Here is a 20,003-nt window from a genome sequence, read left to right on the forward strand (position 1 = left end):
TGGTTTTAATGAACATTCCACTAATGGCTAATAATGCTGAACATCTTTTCATGTGCTTATTTACCATCTGTATATCCCCTTTGGTGAAATGTGTGTTCTTGTCCCAGGGGGGGAAAAAGCATCCCAAATAGGAATGGGTTCTTTTTACATAGGAACTTGAATAATACCAGTGGATAATATAGTTTTATAAAAGAAAGAAATGCTGTTCAATCAGGAATTTTTACTGGCTACCTGCTTAGATAGAAGCCTTAACATTAATTGATACTTACAGTGGCTCAACGGTAAAGAATCCGCCTGCCAATGTAGGAGTCATGGGTTCAATCTCTGGATCGGGAAGATTCTCTGGAGAAGGAAATGGCAACCCGCTCCAGTATTCTTGCCAGGAAAATCCCATGGACAGAGGAGCCTTGTGGGCTGTGGTCCATGGGGATGCAAAGAGTCAGACATGACTGAAGTGACTAAACCACCACCACCACCACCACCATCCTGGTGAAGATGTTTCTGTGGAGAAGTAGAAAAATAGAATCCAGGAACAATACTTGGCTTTTTGACACCTTGACCTAGAGAGAATTGAGAGAATACAAATGAATGGAGAGATAAGAGAGCTTTTGGTTAAGTGTTAGATTAGGTCATTTCATGAACATGTTTTCTAGCAAGTACCAGTACCACAGATATTTTATATCCTTGGTATGCTTTTGATATATTTAGATGTCATTTATGGCCTTATTTTATAGGTCATAGTTGTATATACTCACCCAGAAAGAGAGCCATCTACTTCAACTCAGGCAGGGCAGCAGAATTACCTGCAGGCAGAACTATTACTCTCCTCTAAGAAGAGCTTGAATCAAATACCTGCAATCATGATTCGGGCATGCATGCTAAGTCACTTCAGTCCTGTCCGACTCTTCGTGACCCCATGGACTGTAGCCAGCCAGGCTCCTCTGTCCATGGGATTTCCCAGGCAAGAATACTGGAGAGGGATGCCATGCCATCCTCCAGGGGATCTTCCTAACCCAGGAATCAAACCCAGTACTCTTATGTCTCCTGTATTGGCAGGGTGTTCTTTACCACCAGTGCCAAATAAATCAAGACCAAATTCCTAAATACATTATTCAAGATCAACAAAGCCCTAACCTACCTTTTCTGTCCTGTCTCCCAATATTCCTCCTCTTATGCTTAAACAAACTGAAACAATGTTCCCTCAATCCCCCTGCTCTTTCCTGACTCTGAGCTTCTATTTCTGCTATATCCTTTAGTGAAATATCTTCTCTCACCTATAAAAATTCCACCTACCCACCCCTCAAGGCCCTGCTCAGACAGATGCTACTTTCTCCATGAAATCTCCCCCACATCATTAAGTCAAAAGCAAACATTCCCCCCTCTGCATTCACATAGGACTTTGTAACCCCTTCCAGCATCCATCTCTCTAACCACTCTTTTGTTTAAATGTCTTGCTATTGCAATAACTTAGATGAGTCTCAAACACATTTTACTAAGAAATCAGATGCAAAAAAACTACATACTTAGTGATTCTATTTACATGACATTCTAGAAAAGGAAAAAAAAACATAGGGACAGAAAGCAGATGAAGGGTTGCCAGGGGTAAAGGATGGGTGCAGGGGGAGACTTGACTATAAAGGCATAGTATGTGGAATTTGAGGGAGTGATGAAATATTATTGTGGTAGTGGCTACATGACTATATATTTGCCAAATTTATGGAATTGTATACTAAAAAAAGAGTTTATTGTGTGTAAATTATACCTTAACAAACACAGTAGGAAAAAATTAATACCAGCTACTCAGCAAACCGGAGAAGGCAATGGCACCCCACTCCAGTACTCTTGCCTGGAAAATCCCATGGACGGAGGAGCCTGGTAGGCTGCAGTCCATGCGGTCGCGAAGAGTCAGACATGACTGAGCGACTTCACTTTCACTTTTCACTTTTATGCATTGGAGGAGGAAATGGCAACCCACTCCAGTGTTCTTGCCTGGAGAATCCCAGGGATGGGGTCACACAGAGTCGGACACGACTGAAGTGACTTAGCAGCAGTAGCAGTCAGCAAACCATTCAGGTATAACCTAAATCAAATCCCTTATGAATACACAGTGGAAGTGAGAAATAGATTTAAGGGACTAGATCTGATAGACAGAGAGCCTGATGAAATATGAACGGAGGTTCGTGACATTGTACAGGAGACAGGGATCAAGACCATCCCCATGGAAAAGAAATGCAAAAAGGCAAAATGGTTGTCTGAGGAGGACTTACAAATAGCTGTGAAATGAAGAGAAGCGAAAAGCAAAGGAGAAAAGGAAAGGTATTCCCATTGGAATGCAGAGTTCCAAAGAATAGCAAGGAGAGATAAGAAAGCCTTCCTCAGCGAACAATGCAAAGAAATAGAGGAAAACAACAGAATGGGAAAGACTAGCGATCTCTTCAAGAAAATTAGAGATACCAAGGGAATATTTCATGCAAAAATGGGCTCAATAAAGGACAGAAATGGTATGGACCTAACAGAAGCAGAAGATATTAAGAAGAGGTGGCAAGAATACACAGAAGAACTCTACAAAAAAGATCTTCACGATCCAGATAATCACAATGGTTTGATCACTCACCTAGAGCCAGACATCCTGGAATGTGAAGTCAAGTGGGCCTTAGAAAGCATCACTATGAACAAAGCTAGTGGAGGTGATGAAATTCCGCTTGAGCTATTTCAGATCCTAAAAGATGATGCTGTGAAAGTGCTGCACTCAATATGCCAGCAAACTTGGAAAACTCAGCAGTGGCCACAGGACTGAAAAAGGTCAGTTTTCATTCCACTCCCAAAGAAAGGCAATGCCAAAGAATGCTCAAACTACTGCACAATTGCACTCATCTCACACGCTAGTAAAGTAATGCTCAAAATTCTCCAAGCCAGGCTTCAGCAATACATGAACTGTGAACTTCCAGATGTTCAAGCTGGTTTTAGAAAAGGCAGAGGAAGCAGAGATCAAATTGCCAACATCCACTGGATCATCGAAAAAGCAAGAGAGTTCCAGAAAAACATCTATTTCTGCTTTATTGACTATGCCAAAGCCTTTGACTGTGGAACACAATAAACTATGGAAAATTCTGAAAGAGATGGGAATACCAGACCACCTGACTTGCCTCTTGAGAAACCTGTATGCAGGTCAGGAAGCAACAGTTAGAACTGGACATGGAACAACAGACTGGTTCCAAATAGGAAAAGGAGTATGTCAAGGCTGTATATTGTCACCCTGCTTATTTAACTTATATGCAGAGTACATCATGAGAAACGCTTGGCTGGAAGAAGCACAAGCTGGAATCAAGATTGCGGGGAGAAATATCAATAACCTCAGATATGCAGATGACACCACCCTTATGGCAGAAAGTGAAGAGGAACTAAAAAGCCTCTTGATGAAAGTGAAAGAGGAGAGTGAAAAAGTTGGCTTAAAGCTCAACATTCAGAAAACTAAGATCATGGCATCTGGTCCCATCACCTCATGGGAAATAGATGGGGAGACAGTGGAAACAGTGTCAGACTTTATTTTTTGGGGCTCCAAAATCACTGCAGATGGTGACTGCAGCCATGAAATTAAAAGACGCTTACTCCTCGGAAGGAAAGTTTTGACCAACCTAGACAGCATATTAAAAAGCAGAGACATTACTTTGCCAACAACGGTCCGTCTAGTCAAGGCTATGGTTTTTCCAGTGGTCATGTATGGATGTGAGAGTTGGACTTTGAAGAAAGCTGAGTGCCGAAAAATTGATGCTTTTGAACTGTGGTGTTGGAGAAGACTCTTGAGAGTCCCTTGGAGTGCAAGGAGATCCAACCAGTCCATCCTAGGGGAGATCAGTCCTGGGTGTTCATTGGAAGGACTGATGCTGAAGCTGAAACTCCAATATTTCGGCCACCTCATGCGAAGAGTTGACTTGTTGGAAAAGACCCTGATGCTGGGAGGGATTGGGGGCAGGAGGAGAAGGGGACGACAGAGGATGAGATGGCTGGATGGCATCACTGACTCGATAGGCATGAGTTTGAGTAAACTCTGGGTGTTGGTGATGGACAGGGAGGCCTGGCGTGCTGGGATTCATGGGGTCACAAAGAGTCGGACATGACTGAGCGACTGAACTGAACTGAACTGAGTCAGCAAACTAAACAGGTTGCCCTACAGTTCTTGCCATCCACTTGCATGTGTGTGCTTAGTCGTGTCCAACTCTTTGGGACCCCATGGGCTACATGTAGCCTGCTAGGCTCCTCTGTCCATGGAATTTTCCAGGCAAGAATACTGGAGTAGTTGCCATTTCCTCCTTCAGGGAATCTTCCTGACCCACAGATCAAACCCATGTTTCCTGCATTGGCAGGCAGGTTCTTTACCACTGAGCCACCTGGGAAATCCTGCCATCCACTTACTGTTTTTCAAATGTATTCTAATGTCCCAGGCTAAAAGCTGGGGCTACAAAGAAGAAAAATACATGATCCCTTCTCTCAAGGAACTCAGTCTCTGATGGAGAAGGTATGTAAATAAATAAATGCACCATAGCATGGAAGATACTATATATGGTAAAGTGGAGGTATAAAGGAGACAATGGTCAGATGGACCTAGATTGTTGAGGTCCTAGCCCTTGAATTTTAGAAATTTCTACTCTATTCAATACACAAAATGAGAAGTAACATAATCATAGCTATGTTTTAGAAAGTACAGTATGGCAGTAATATGAAGGATGACTTGGAGTGGGGCAGAGACTAAAAGCAGGGAGATCAATTAGGAGGCTATTTACAACTGTCTAGAAAATTAATATCACTTTTCTTCCTTATTAGTAGGCTATTGAGATTAGACTAGGCTTTCAACTAAAGCTTGTATTGCTTATAATCTAGATGGACATAGGCAAAAAACAAAAAGGGCTCACAAAATTTTCCTTGGTACAACTGACTCCCAGTAGACTAAGATACTTAAAGGAGGGACCTTGTTGCAACTATCATAAGACTCTGTAGACATTAGAAGCTCTAAAAAATATTTATTATTTTAATGAATAAATTCAAGAATGTGTGAATTTTCTTTTAAGTCACCGAAGCTCCAAAAGAGAAGATCATAAATCCTGCATGCTCAGTGATACTTATCGCTTAACATTTTGTATGTCATTCTACAACCCAGAGGGTCAAGGTTAGAGAAACATTTTTTTTTTTTTTATTATTATTATTATTATTTTTTTCCAGTGGGTTTTGTCATACATTGATATGAATCAGCCATGGATTTACATGTATTCCCAATCCCGATCCCCCCTCCCACCTCCCTCTCCACCCGATTCCTCTGGGTCTTCCCAGTGCACCAGGCCGGAGCACTTGTCTCATGCATCCCACCTGGGCTGGTGATCTGTTTCACCATAGATAGCATACATGCTGTTCTTTTGAAATATCCCACCCTCACATTCTCCCACAAAGTTCAAAAGTCTGTTCTGTATTTCTGTGTCTCTTTTTCTGTTCTGCATATAGGGTTATCGTTATCACCTTTCTAAATTCCATATACATGTGTCAGTATGCTGTAATGTTCTTTATCTTTCTGGCTTACTTCACTCTGTATAATGGGCTCCAGCTTCATCCATCTCATTAGGACTGGTTCAAATGAATTCTTTTTAATGGCTGAGTAATATTCCATGGTGTATATGTACCACAGCTTCCTTATCCATTCGTCTGCTGATGGGCATCTAGGTTGCTTCCATGTCCTGGCTATTATAAACAGTGCTGCGATGAACATTGGGGTGCACGTGTCTCTTTCAGATCTGGTTTCCTCAGTGTGTATGCCCAGAAGTGGGATTGCTGGGTCATATGGCAGTTCTATTTCCAGTTTTTTAAGAAATCTCCACACTGTTTTCCATAGCGGCTGTACTAGTTTGCATTCCCACCAACAGTGTAAGAGGGTTCCCTTTTCTCCATACCCTCTCCAGCATTTATTGCTTGTAGACTTTTGGATAGCAGCCATCCTGACTGGCATGTAATGGTACCTCATTGTGGTTTTGATTTGCATTTCTCTAATAATGAGTGATGTTGAGCATCTTTTCATGTGTTTGTTAGCCATCTGTATGTCTTCTTTGGAGAAATGTCTGTTTAGTTCTTTGGCCCATTTTTTGATTGGGTCATTTATTTTTCTGGAATTGAGCTTCAGGAGTTGCTTGTATATTTTTGAGATTAATCCTTTGTCTGTGTCTTCATTTGCTATTATTTTCTCCCAATCTGAGGGCTGTCTTTTCACCTTACTTATAGTTTCCTTTGTAGTGCAAAAGCTTTTAAGTTTCATTAGGTCCCATTTGTTTAGTTTTGCTTTTATTTCCAATATTCTGGGAGGTGGGTCATAGAGGATCTTGCTTTGATTTATGTCGGAGAGTGTTTTGCCTATGTTCTCCTCTAGGAGTTTTATAGTTTCTGGTCTTACATTTAGATCTTTAATCCATTTTGAGTTTATTTTTGTGTATGGTGTTAGAAAGTGTTCTAGTTTCATTCTTTTACAAGTGGTTGACCAGTTTTCCCAGCACCACTTGTTAAAGAGGTTGTCTGAAACATTTTATTTTACTAATTTGAATACTGACTGCAGTGATCAGGCGGGATTAGTCTAGAACATTTTTTCCCTGAAAAGTCCATTCTTTGCTTGTTCATTGCTATGTAACATGACTTACAGTAACAGGGCTAAGATTCTGTTTAAAAAAAATAGGATAACAGCAGGCATTATAAATCTACACTAGAACTACCCTTGGGCTTCCCAGGTGGAAAATTAAGTGAAAGTGAAAGTCGCTCAGTCGTGTCCAACTCTCTGTGACCTCATGGACTATACAGTCCATGGAATTCTCCAGGCCAGAATCCCAGGTGGTGCTAGTGGTAAAGAACCTGCCTGCCAATGCAGGAGATGCAGAAGACACCAGTTCGATCCCTGAGTCCAGAAGATTCCTTGAAGAAGGAAATGGCAACCTGTATTCTTGGAATGGAGAATCCCATGGAAAGAGGAGCCTGGCAGGCTACAGTCCATGGGGTTGCAAAGAGTCAGAGACAACTGAAGCAACTTACCATGCACACACTACCCTTAAGCAATTGACTATTCCATCTATCTTGGAACTCGAAAATCTCTGCTGAAAATATCGTATGTGCGGCAGAGTTGAAGGCACTGATCTGAGATAGCCTGGTTCCTGGAATGTATGTGCTGAAAAGTGTTCATTCTGCCTTGAATCTAAACAAACAGAAGGTCCTAAAACCAGCAGGATGTTGGGCCCTAAACACCTTGTAGAGCCCAAACATATGCTCTCATCGGGTCTCTGAACAAACACCTCAACCATCACCACCTCAGCAAAACTAAGATGTTTAATGAACTGGTGGGATTATTAAAATAAACTTGATGAACCTCTTCAAACAAATAGGAGTTCAGGCTTTCAATGTCTACTTGCTCCCTCTCTTTTTCACCCCCACCACACAAAAACCAAACATTGCTAAGCCACTTGATTGCCTCTCCTAAAAGGCTTTCTGTGGCACCAGAGCTGACAACATCCAGAATATTAAGAAGTCATTGGTCTCTAGATCCAAACTACTTTGCTCTAAAGAACATGAAGGATACTGATCCGATCTGCCCCCAGAGTTACACGGACGCAGCTTAGAAAAGAGTGTATCCACCCTCTGCTAACTGGAAGATTGGCAGCTAAGGGAGAATTTATTTTATGGATTCCTGGTTGTGCTGTGGTTCAATGGATCTGGGCATTTTTTCCTTGTGATGGTTCTGTTAGTACTTTTCGTCATTAAAGTTCCTATACTTTATATGGCATGATTTGTGACAAAGTCAAACCAAAGTAAGTTTTGTAGTCATAAAATACCCTTTTGTTGAAGGTGCGCTTGTCTCTTGCCTGTTTCCTGCGACCAGCACAACCATGCTAAGCTGCTGCTGCTAAATCACTTCAGTCGTGTTCGACTCTGTGCGACCCCATAGACGTCAGCCCACCAGACTCCCCCGTCTCTGGGATTCTCCAGGCAAGAACACTGGAGTGGGTTGCCATTTCCTTCTCCAATGAGTGAAAGGGGAAAGTTAAAGTGAAGTCACTTAGTGGTGTCTGACTCTTAGCGACCCCATGGACTGCAGCCTACCAGGCTCCTCCATCCACAGGATTTTCCAGGCAAGAGTACTGGAGGGGGTGCCATTGCCTTCTCCAACACCACCATGACACTTATCTAATCCTGATGTGACTGAACTTAATTACTGTGTGAATCATGAGTGGGAGACCAGCTAATTTCAGTTGTCTCAACTGTGTGTTAGTACCTGATCATTATTGCCAGATACTTGTTTACTCCCAGTTTTTGATCGATTTTGAGCTCTGGCCAGCAGCAGCTAATCCTAAGGCATATTGTTGGCAACTGTGAATTTTTGACTTTGCCCCTTGGAATACAAAGGCCACCTTTGCCCCACACTTTAGCTTCTGAAGAGTAAACCTTGGCCTCACAGGTGATTGTGATTATGCACTACACTATAACTATGCTTATTCTTAGACTGCTTTCCAGAAGCTTCAGTTTTACTAGGAATTACCAAATCCGGCTCCTATTAAAAAGGAATCCCATTCTGTCTGTAGGTTAAAAAAAATACTGCCCATGTACATTTTGAAGAACTCAACCCCTCCCTAATTTAGTAAACTGATCTTCTCCATGCCTGCCAGGCCCACTCCCTTCTCCAGCAATTCTGTCATTTGTCCTAGGCAGTGGCAAAATCTTAGATAATTTATTTTAGCTACATTAGCTGATGTGGTAGGCTTTAATCTGAAGAAACACTAAGTGGTTCAGAATATATCTACACAATTTTTTCATTATTATTATCCCTATTTTGTAGCTGAGAAAGAAGAAACAGAAAATTCCCTGGTGTCACATAACCAGTCCACAGCAAAGTTAAAAATAACAACAAGATCTAGTCTACTAAGTAGTGCAAACAGATTGGAAATAAACCTCAGATATGTGGCCATATCTGTAGGGCACGATTCATTAAAAACATTTTCCCTAAGCAGTTGTTTTTCTTTCTTTTAATATACAGAAATCTCTTGTGTCCACAGATTTAATTCTTTGAAAGTCATCTTACTAGAAACCTAAAAAGAGAGAGTTAGAAGAGATTGCATGAGAACAGATTAATTTCCCAAGTATTTGGTTGAACAAAAATTTCTTTCAGGTTTTTCTGTAAGATTTTATGGAAAAGCCCAACAAATTTTTTGGCCAATCTGATAACGTTGTCCTGATACTGCAGGTGAGGGTAAAAATCACTCATATCCATCGCTCCCTCCAAGCACCTCCCTTGCCCAACTTTCCCCTTGGAACCATTGCTGACCCCATGCCTTGGGCTCTTCCCTACTCATATCCCTTTTTAGCAATCTGAGATCCCCACAATCATCCCCCCAAACTCAAGATAGCTAACTTGACTCCTCTTCCCCATAGCAATCAACTTGACACAATTCACTTCCAATTTTCTTCACTATCCTTATCAGTATGATTCCTTTCTGTACTAGTTTGCATCGGTGAACAGAAAACACCCTTTCCACACATAACACATGTTCAAGCACTCCTCTCCACACAAGCACGGGGGCCATTGTGTACAACTCGATGTAGACGTTTATAAAGGATGATGAAGCACTTGACTAAATGGACTTTCATTATCTCTGTTATCTAGGATTTTTAGGGCTGTTCAGCAAGAATCAGTGCACTCTGGTGAAGGGGTTCTTAGTAGGTTGAATGTGTTACTGGATCTGACTGAAAAACAACAAATCTTTCCCCCTTGTAGTAATGCCCTCACTATGTATGTGGAGAAGAAGTACAGCAAAATGAAAATGGCATAGAATTTGGAGTCAAATATAACTCCCATGTGAATTCCAACTCTGCCACTTACTAGCTGTGTGACCTTCAGCAAGAAACTTCACTTTTCTGAGCCTCATTTTTCTCATCTGAAAATAATAGGATTTTATTACTTGTTGTAAGAATCAAATGATATAATTAATACATGTAAAGTGTCTGGCACATAGTAAATTCTCAATAAATATGTTTCTTTCCTACTCCTACTTTGATAAGTAGTTTATGGAATGAAAAGTTTTACAAGAAGAGTGTAGTTTTGTTCTAAGACATGGAGTCAAATTCCAATTCGATCGTTAGGTTATTCCCTAATGGGTGACCTCAGCAAGTTACTTAACCTGAGCACACATTTCTCCTCTGGTAAGATGTAGCATATAATACTTAATACATGGGTATAACATGTCTGGTTCCTGGCAGGTTCTCAATGGTAGCTATTACTGTTACAGGCATGAGAAGACTGTTCTTAGATTGAGATATAGCACACCTACTGTTGTAAAGCCCCTCTCTGAAATTCTGTCTTTTCTTTGAGTGCATGAAATCTTTGTTTAAAAAAATATCTGTTGTTTTCTAATGGTTGTATACCCACTTGAGCTGACTGAGGTTTACCTGCACTTGCAAGTCATGGGACATAATTTGAAAGTATGCCACAGCACCACATTTGGGGTTTAGGGTTCTGTTTCGTTTGGCTGTTTGCTCTCTCCGCACTGCCATCTTCTTCTTGCTATCCTCAAGTGGAAATTTGTTGCCATACATTCTCTGCACCTATATTGTCGAGCTGTTTGGCTACAGCATGGCTTTGATGCCAGGTCACCAGTTGTTCCAGATGGTATTTTGCCACTTATTTAATGGTAAGAAGCCAGATGTGGTGTCTCATTTCCTGGAGACATATTAAAGGCTGAATGCTCTTGTCCATCTCTGCACCACCACAGAAACTCCATGTGACCGGGAACTTAATCAGCTGCTGTGGTACCCTGCTGTGGCTTCTGCAGTAAACTCTGCAGTAAACTCCGTTTACCACTGCTCAGGGTGGCTTTCAGTTCAGTGTTGCTGATATACATATTTGGCAAGGCTAGCCTTTGTGGTAGGATTTGAGGAGTTGAAAAAGACTCCTGGCCCAAATATATCTCTGTCATTGATCACAGTGACTGAAATGCACGCAAGAAACTTTTCACATGAACTTTCCTTCTTGGGTGTAAGGCAATGTTAGAATGCAAATACCACTCTCGAGAGGAAACATACTGGGTCATTATTGGCTATTAATACTTAAAGTCAGAAGTGCATTGAAATCCTGACTCTATTACTAGCTATATGAGCTTAGGGAGTCACTAATCCTCTCTGAAACAGTTTTTTTTTTCTCTGAAAATAAGGATAATAGCAGACTTCCCTGGTGGTCCAGTGGTTAAAACGCTGCCCTCCAAGGCAGGGGGTCGGGTTCCATCCCTGGTTGGGGAACTAAGATCCCACGTGCCAAAGGTGCAGCAAAAAATTTTTTAATGAAAATAAGGATAATAATGGAGGGTTGTGAGAATTTAATGAGATAATGCATGTAAAGGGCATATAAATGCTCAACGAACTCTTATTATCCTTGGGGACAGTAGGACCTGGAAGGAATACATCTAGAAATGGTAAACTCAGTTTGAGAGCCAGGAAAAGGTGAAGTCTGGTACAGGGAAACTGCTCATAGCAAAGACCCTGGTGGAGTGCTGATAATACAGCTGGGGAAGAGCATGGAAACTCTGGGGAGCTGGGATAGGAAGAATTGGATGGGAGGAAGAGGAAAGACTGAAACAAAATCACAGTACATCTATAGGAACTTTCTAACAAGAAAAGCGCAGTACTATTCAGGATGCAGTGCTCTGGGAGGTAGTAAGCTCTGACACTGGGAGTGTTCAAGCAGAGGCTGGGTGCTGGCTACCTGTCAGGAATACTCTAGTCTACCCCAGAGTAGACTACGAATCACCTGGGAATTTTGTTTAAATGCAGATTCTGATTCAGCAGGTCTGGGTGGAACCTGAGAGTCTTCACTTCTCAGGAGCTCACTGACAATGCCGATGCTCCTGATCAACAGATCTCACTCTTAGTAGCAAAGGCTCTGTTGCAGTTTGAAAAGAAATCATAATGAGACAGATGAATTTGGTTAGGGAAAGCCAGAGAGTTACCCAGACAAGGCTCCATAAAATGGGAGCACTCTAATGCAGTCAGGATCTACAGTCTGGTCCTTAGCTTCATAAGCTTTGCAATTTGACTGGTAGTATAACCAGAGCCTGGGCTCCTGGGGACTGACTCATGCTTAACCAAATTCACAAGAGACCCATATACAAGTCAGAATGCCAACTGATTAATTTCTAATGAGAAGTATAACTTCTAAGAGGAACAGATACTAATGTTTTCTGATCAGTGCATTATCTCCCTGTAGGCATATTTACATGAGGAGCTAAATGATAATAAGAAGGTTGCTTGGTGAGGGTGGACTCACAGCAAGGGGAGTTCACAGGATGATTTTTAACAGTTCATGTCATCAAGCTATGATAGTCTGATACCTCCATCTCCACCACTGGGCTAGAATGGTCTAGGGTGAGGGTGTTAGCCTCAATACCAAGTCTGTTGTGCCCTAATACAATTTGGATGATATATGTAAGCCTGGGTCTGGTAATATCATTCATTTGATCCACTTCAATATAAATTTACAATCTAAACTCATCATTACAAAAAGTTTAAAATATAGGGAAAAGTTGAAAAAATATTGCAGCAAGCACCTATATACCCACCATCCAGATTCAACAATTGTTATCATTTTGCCATATTTACTTTATGTCTCTGTGTGCACACATGTGCATTGAGCCTACACTGTTTAACATAGATTGCAGAACTCTTCATGCTCTGGTACAACCTGCTTGACCTGCTCCATTCCTCCTGGCTCCCCCTTTGCTCCCCAGACATACCTAACTATTGGATGGGAGTTCTCGAATGTTCCCTGCTATTCATTATCTATTGCCTATGTCTGAATATCCTTATTTTCTTTTTCCTTGATTAACTCTATTTGTTCGTAAAGACAGCCATGTCCATGTTGCATCCTATACTCTTCTCAGTGATAACATGTATTACACTATGCTGTTATTTGCTTGCCTCTCTTCGTGGCTCAGATGGTAAAGAATCTACCTGCAATATGGGAGACCCAGGTTCAATCCCTGGGTAGGGAAGATCCCCTGGAGAAGGAAATGGCAACCCACTCCAGTATTCTTGCCTGGAGAATCCCTTGGACAGAGGATCCTGTTAGGTTATAGTCCATGGGGTCACAAAGAGTCGGACGCAACTGAGTGACTAACACTTTGACTTTCTTACTAAACTATGAACTCCTTGAGGGCAGGGACTGTTTCATTTGTCCCTGTATACCTGTACCTCTCAAGTGTCTTGTGCTTAGTAGATGTTCAGTAACCAGAAAATTCAACTGCCAGCTGGACAGTTCTACCTAGTTACATCATGGGCACCTTGAATTCAACATGTCTAAACTGAAATAATTTCTCCTCCTACTGAGTCTACATATTTAAAACCCTCCTCCTAATTAAATGCCATTTAGTCTTCCAAGTCAAAAACCTCAGAGCAGTCCCTAACTCTTCCCTCTCATTCATCCTCCAAACAAGTCTTATTGATTCTATCTCCAAAATACACTACAATCTGTCCATTTCTCTTTATGTCCATTACCTATTTAGTCTGGGCCACTTTCATTTCTCACCTGGAGAGCGCTGCCAACAATCCTCTGTCTGGGTTCCCTACAGACAGAGGATTCCCTGCAGGAGACTCTTGTCTCCTCCAAATTTTTATTCATAGAGAAGCCATAATGATCACTAAAATTCAGATCTGATTTTATTACTCCCTGCTTAAATCTTAATTATATTACTCCTTGCTTTTGGATCAAGTTCAAACTCCTTAACTTTACCCAAAGGACTCTCAAGAACTGAACCCTTTGAACCTCTATAACTTTATCTCTTGTACTCTGGGTTCCAAACACTTGGTGTTTATAGAGTCTGTATTACTTGTTGTTTCTCAACATTTTCAGTTTCATGCGTCAATGCCTTTTCTTGTATTGTTCTCTGTCTAGAAAGGCTGACACTTTCAAAATCAGCACAATTGTAACCTCCTCTGGGAAGCTTTTTCTTAACTTCCCAGTCTGAGTTAGTTCCTCTTCTCTAACACCCACTACTGCCCTACACCTACCTCTAGCATATCTCTTACACTATATACATCCAGCACTCTATACATAATACAATGATCAGTTTGCTTATTTGTCTCATCAAAAATAATTTATGAGCTTTCTGAGAGCAGAATTGGTGTCTTATTTTTTTAATCCCAATGCTTAGCCCATGATTGGCATATAGGAGATTGCAATAAATATTTAAGAAAAGACAGAATGAATATTAATAAATGTCTCTCCAAACTTCATTATTGTAAACACCTCATAAAAGATCTCTTTTCTTTTGAACACAGTGTTTCCTCAAAGTACCATATAGTTGTTTGTCACGCAAGTAATATTGATTGAATGTTGAGTGCTCTTTACCAGTAATTTCAGACAATTTCTGGAATCATACCATTTCTTTAGATGGCAGATGCTATCCTTTTGTTTTACTCTAGGTAATTTTTATCTAAGAGAATAACATAATCAGTAGTTGGGGGTGCCATGCTATTGGTCCCATATACTTCCCTTGACCTCTAAAGTCTCTTTCAACACCTACAGTTCATGGTTCACAAAATTGCCCATTTATTTGGATTCTAGGTGCTATTTAGTTATGGTATTAATTTTCCTCTAGGTATCTCTCAAACCATAAGAGTATCAAGTGCAGAATTGTCCCATGCTTAATCTTTGCAAATAATATTGATTAAGTAAACGTTGGGCCATGGGTGTGAAATGATTGATTAGGAACCTAACAAATGTTGGGCTGGATAAAGTAAATTATTTGAACTGAAAAAAATTGTTAAAACTAAACATTCGGAACATTACTTTCTCTGATTATTACCTCAAAGTAACAACCTTGATATTCTTTAAAAAGTATTGGGTCCCTGACTGTTTAATAATAATAGTATTTAACAGATAATAATTTTTATATTCTGCTAGTGAAGTGAAAGCCTCTCAGTCCTGTCTGACTCTTTGCGACCCCATGGACTATACACTACATGGCATTCTCCAGGCCAGAATACTGGAGTGGGTAGCCTTTCCCTTCCCCAGGGGATCTTCCCAACCCAGGGATCCAACCCAAGTCTCCCACATAGCAGGCAGATTCTTTACCGGCTGAGCCACAAGGGAAGCCCTATACTCTGCTAAGCACTGCTCTAAGGGCTTTATATGTATGAACTCATTTGATCATCTGGACAAGTCTATGAGGTAGGTACTATTATCACTCCCATTTTGCAGATGATGAGGAAACTGAGGCAAGGAGAAGTAAGAAGTAATCTTGCCAAGGTCGAAGGTTATCCATGTGTCAGACACCAGAAGTATTAATTTCGTTTAATCCATGCTTATTTATTGAGCACACACTAAATTAACAACTAACAGGGTAAATGAAAATTGTACACTTAAAGTAAGGAGAAATCTTAACGCCAAAGTGCCGTGAGCGAATTGTCAAGGTGAATCAGGCTCATTTTTGTTAGTGGGCAGTAGAGAAAGATTATGTAGTTAAGGTCGTGAGTTGGCAGAGACATATCCGGTTGGGTAAATCTGGTTTGAGGAAGATGGAAGAGGCTTAGTTTCGAGGAGTATGAAAACAGTCATTCTTTTTTTGAGAGCTAAGATTAGCTTGAGAAGGGGCATCTAATGCAGTATATTTAGGATGAGGTAAGGGTAAAAGAAAATACACAGGTATGACGCTTGTTTAGAGCAGGAAAGGAAAAATTAAAAAAAAAAAAAAGATAATGCGTTCTTCCTGCCCCTCTCCCCTTAGAGTATTAGTAAACAGCCTGCCTAGGTATCACCCACCTACACAAATTCTCTGGACTGCAACTCAGACCCTTCAGATCTGGGCTTTTTAGAAGTACTTTTCGCATTCTGGCACCTTAAGCCTGAACAGCCTTGTGGGCAAACGTTACGAGGGAAAAAAATACATTCTTGCAGTTCAAAATGGACTCGAATCCTACCAGCGAGCGTTTCTGTTCGCGCTGATTCCACAGTTCACCTGTCCATTTTTTCCGATCCTCGTCTAAAGCCTTCCCCTCCTGTTACCCTTTTAAGAGGCGGTCCCGCAGTGTCCTTTCCTCCCTCCCAGCCACCTCTACCCCCAGTCAACGGGGCGGAGCTTCGCGCTAAAACCCCGGAGCCCGACGCGGCCCCGGCAGTCGCGGAGAGGAGTGGAGCCACAAAGGGCTTCCTCTGCGGCAACATCTCGGGCGACGCTACGTGCCCGCCGGCTCTGACCCAGCCCGCCGCGCGCGCCCGTCTCTCCCGGTCTTCTCCCTACCTGGCGCGCACCTGGCCCAGGCCGGGGTCCCGTCGAGAGTCGGGAAGGCGCGTGCCAGGGGCCCTAGGGAACCTCAGAGCGCGCATACCATGGGGCCGCTGCTGGGGGCCGGCATCTTCTGCCGCGGTGGTTGTGGCTTTTCCCGATTGCTGGCCTGGTGCTTCCTGCTGGTTCTGAGTCCGCAAACCCCCGGCTCCAGGGGAGCCGAAGCCGTGTGGACCGCGTACCTCAACGTGTCCTGGCGGGTTCCGCACACCGGAGTGAACCGCACCGTGTGGGAGCTGAGCGAGGAGGGCGTGTACGGCCAGGATTCGCCGCTCGAGCCTGTGGCTGGGGTCCTGGTACCGCCCGACGGGCCGGGGGCGCTCAACGCCTGTAACCCGCACACGAATTTCACGGTGCCCACGGTCCCGGGGGACTGGGGCAGCGTGCAAGTGTCTTGGTTGGCCCTCATCCAGCGCGGTGGGGGTTGCACCTTCGCAGACAAGATCCATCTGGCTTACGAGAGAGGGGCGTCTGGAGCCGTCATCTTTAACTTCCCGGGGACCCGCAATGAGGTCATCCCCATGTCTCACCCGGGTGAGTGCAGCTATCCGATTGCGCCCCATCAAACCCCTGCCGAGGCCGTTTTCCCCCATATTTCTCTCAGGGTATTCCTCACCCTATCCCCTTGCTCCGAAGGAAGACGAGTGTCCTTTCTGTCCCCATCGAGTGAGGCAGGGTCCTCTCTTCCCCAGCTTCATCCTGCATGGGGGGTTGGGCGGGAAAATCCTTCAGAATTTGCCTCTTTGGTGGAAAAGGGTAAAAACCAACAGAGTGCGGAGGCTGGCAACTCGAGAACTGTTGGAGTTCTTTGCGTCGTCTTTTCCTGCTGTTTGTGAGGGTGCTTGCATGGGGTGGGCATTGGTAGTGGGCATTGGGTTTGATATGACTGGGAGGCAGCCTAACCGAGAAGCCCATCTGGAAAATCCCTTCCTCAATCTTGTCCTGATTCACAGCTTCAGGCCCGCCGCAGATTTTTTCCCCCTGCTCTCTCTGTTCTCTCTGCGTGTTTCCTCGAATCAGGTACAAGGTTGTGTTACTGTGCCCTGTTAACCTCATTCCAGTTTTGTTGGAAGCTGTGTTCAGCCCTTCTCTGCCCCGGGGTCTCAGGTCCCAAGTGACTGTTGGCATCACTGCTTTCCTTGGCCTCTGGGGAAAAAAAATCTGATTTAGCTTATTGAGTGACAAAACAGGTGACTAGTATTACTTAAAAGGGAGAGGTTTATGCAGGAGGCTAGCAAGGACCTAGACGTTGGAAAATGTAATCGAGGTAGATCTTACATTTGTGCAGATGAGGTGGGTTACTCTTTTTCCCTTTTTCAGTTATCCTTCCAGAAACCTTCTCCCTATTTGTGTTTATGTATTCATACCAGGCCCCAAAAGACAAAGAAAAAAATGTGGGGGGATAAAAAGGCAGAGACACATACTAGCAGTATATCAGAGTTGTTGAGAGCTGGGCCTCAAGTCAGATGTTGGTTAAATTCTCGCTCCATTGCTTTCTAGTCCTGTGACCTTGAGCAACTTATTTGAAGTCTAACCTGGGTTCCCTCCTCAATCAAATGGAAAAGAACTAAGAATGAACCACTCCCACAGGTTTGCCAGGAGGATGAAGTGATTATCCTTTTAGGAGTCACTGGAGAGATGGATCTGCTTGTTTAGCTACTGGCGGTTTTGTGTTTTTCCTAAAACAGTGTGTCTGGCCCTGTCTAGAGAGCACTTGTAGACAGAGTGGCTGGGTGGTATAATGGAAAGGGCACTGAACTGGAACTCAGGAGATTTGAGCTCATTTTAGTCCCTTCTGTGCCTCTACCAGCTTTGTGACCTTGTACAGGTTACTCACTTAGTCAAATGATAGTACAGAGGTAGGAGGGGGAGGCCAGGTTGCAGATTGTGCAGAGACAAAAATGAACCAAATAAACTCCCTTCCAGCTCTAAAATGCTGTGATTCTTAGATTTTATATTGAGTGAAGATAGCAGCAACTCCATCTCTTTTGGTTGATAATTCATTGATTAGAATGAAAAGACTTTTTAAAGGCTGATAGAAAGGAAGAATAAGGACTCATAAATTTTAAAGTCCTTCCATTTCAGTTGGCTACTTACATGCAAGGTTTTGACTTTGCCTCCTCCAAATGAGATTCGTTTGCACGGATGATTTGGAATTGAAAAGTACTCTTTAATTAGAGAGTTCTGGTTTAGACTGCTTTCATACTACTTCTGTTTAAGGATATAAGCTTATATTTATCTGATAGTTTTAGGGGACAATAAAATTAATTTTTTTGCATTCCTACTATGTTCCAGGCATTCTGCATACATCTTATACTTTGTGGAGAGATAGTATGGTGTACTAGGAAAAGCACAGGCATTGTAGTTAAGAATGAGAATCAAATTCTGAATTTACCACATAATAGCTTTGTGTCCTTGGTCAGATTTTTGAACTTTACTGAGTCTCAGTTTTCCCATCTGTAAGATGGAGATATTTACATTGCTGTGATCATTAAGGATAATGTATGTAAACTACCTAGCAGATAATAAATACTCAGTTAAAAGTCAGTTATTATAATAGGCTGATGTTAACAAGATGCAAAAAAATTAATGAGCAAACATAGGCTTACACAACTGTCAGGGTAAAGACAAATACACTGGTAATCTAAGCATGGCTGTTTTGTTTCAGAATACTATATAGAAATAAAGCCCTAAATATCAATCACTTAATTAAAACTCAGAAGAGTGTTTTGACACTTTAAAAAAATGAATTATTATCTGAGATGTAGCAATGAATTTTTATCTGACTGTAGCAGTGTTACACTTAGGTTAACTAGCTGAAAGAGCTAGCTAGATACTTGAGGAATGGAATCACATTTCTCCCTTTAACTCCTGGAAAAACTACTTTTCAACACAGGGGAAAATCACTTTGCATTTCATCCACGTATGTTGTTAAATATTTTGTTTGCAAAGTGCCATGTTGTTTGCTTTGCTCATTCCTGAAAGTAATCCCAGGGTTCATTGTAATCTCTGGTCAAAAAACGACTTCTCTTGGATCCTAGTGGCAAAGAGGTAAGACTGAAGTTTAAATGTTGATTAACTTAATATATATTGCCATGAATTCTACAAGGGCTGCTGAATGTGGAAAAGTCATTGCTGTGGACTTGGTTTTACAAAACCTTTCTCCACCCCCTCTCACAGGGGCCTGTGCTTGAATTGTCCTTCAGTGGAATTAGTCCTGATCATCCACACTCCTACCTATCACAGTTCTGTGACCATGAAGATCCATTTGTTTCAAGTAATAGAGCTAACTGGTTTACAGCAGTAGCTTTAAAACTTTTGTATATTGGAGAGAAACTCCACTATACAACCGCAACCAATTAGAAAAATCAGGCTGTTTTTATGGATACCAAATTTTCCCAAAGGGTAGCTATAGCCTTACGGCAACCTAGCAGTTTATTTCTGTACACTATCTTCCAGAAAATCTTGATTCATTCAGATAAAAAATTGTAAATGATAGATTTTTATTAACAGCTGATCCTGCAATCTCTGGATATTTTTCATTCAAATTGATCCAGAAACGGGGAAGAAAATTCAGGGAAAATTTTGGTTTCACAGTTAAATCACTGTCCGTGTCTTCTTTAAATATGAAAATCAGATAAGAAGTGGCCAAAACTTAGA

At 42.0% G+C, this 20,003-nt stretch overlaps 1 protein-coding gene across 3 annotated transcripts in view; it reads left to right on the plus strand.

The window, feature by feature from the left end:
• Positions 1 to 20,003, plus strand: part of RNF128 (ring finger protein 128) — a 101,407-nt gene that overhangs the window by 21,067 nt on the left and 60,337 nt on the right. Inside the window, exon 1 of one of the 3 annotated variants that reach the window (XM_061137122.1) lies at positions 16,157 to 16,877. The exons of the other annotated variants lie outside the window; for them this stretch is intronic. Within the exon in view, the coding sequence (XP_060993105.1) occupies positions 16,388 to 16,877 (490 nt within the window). The 5' untranslated portion in view covers positions 16,157 to 16,387. Of the gene's footprint in view, positions 1 to 16,156; positions 16,878 to 20,003 lie in introns of those variants that run through there. 3 annotated transcript variants of the gene reach the window in all.

The sequence above is a fragment of the Dama dama genome, chromosome X (assembly GCF_033118175.1).
Source record: "Dama dama isolate Ldn47 chromosome X, ASM3311817v1, whole genome shotgun sequence".
NCBI classification, from domain to species: domain Eukaryota; kingdom Metazoa; phylum Chordata; class Mammalia; order Artiodactyla; family Cervidae; genus Dama; species Dama dama.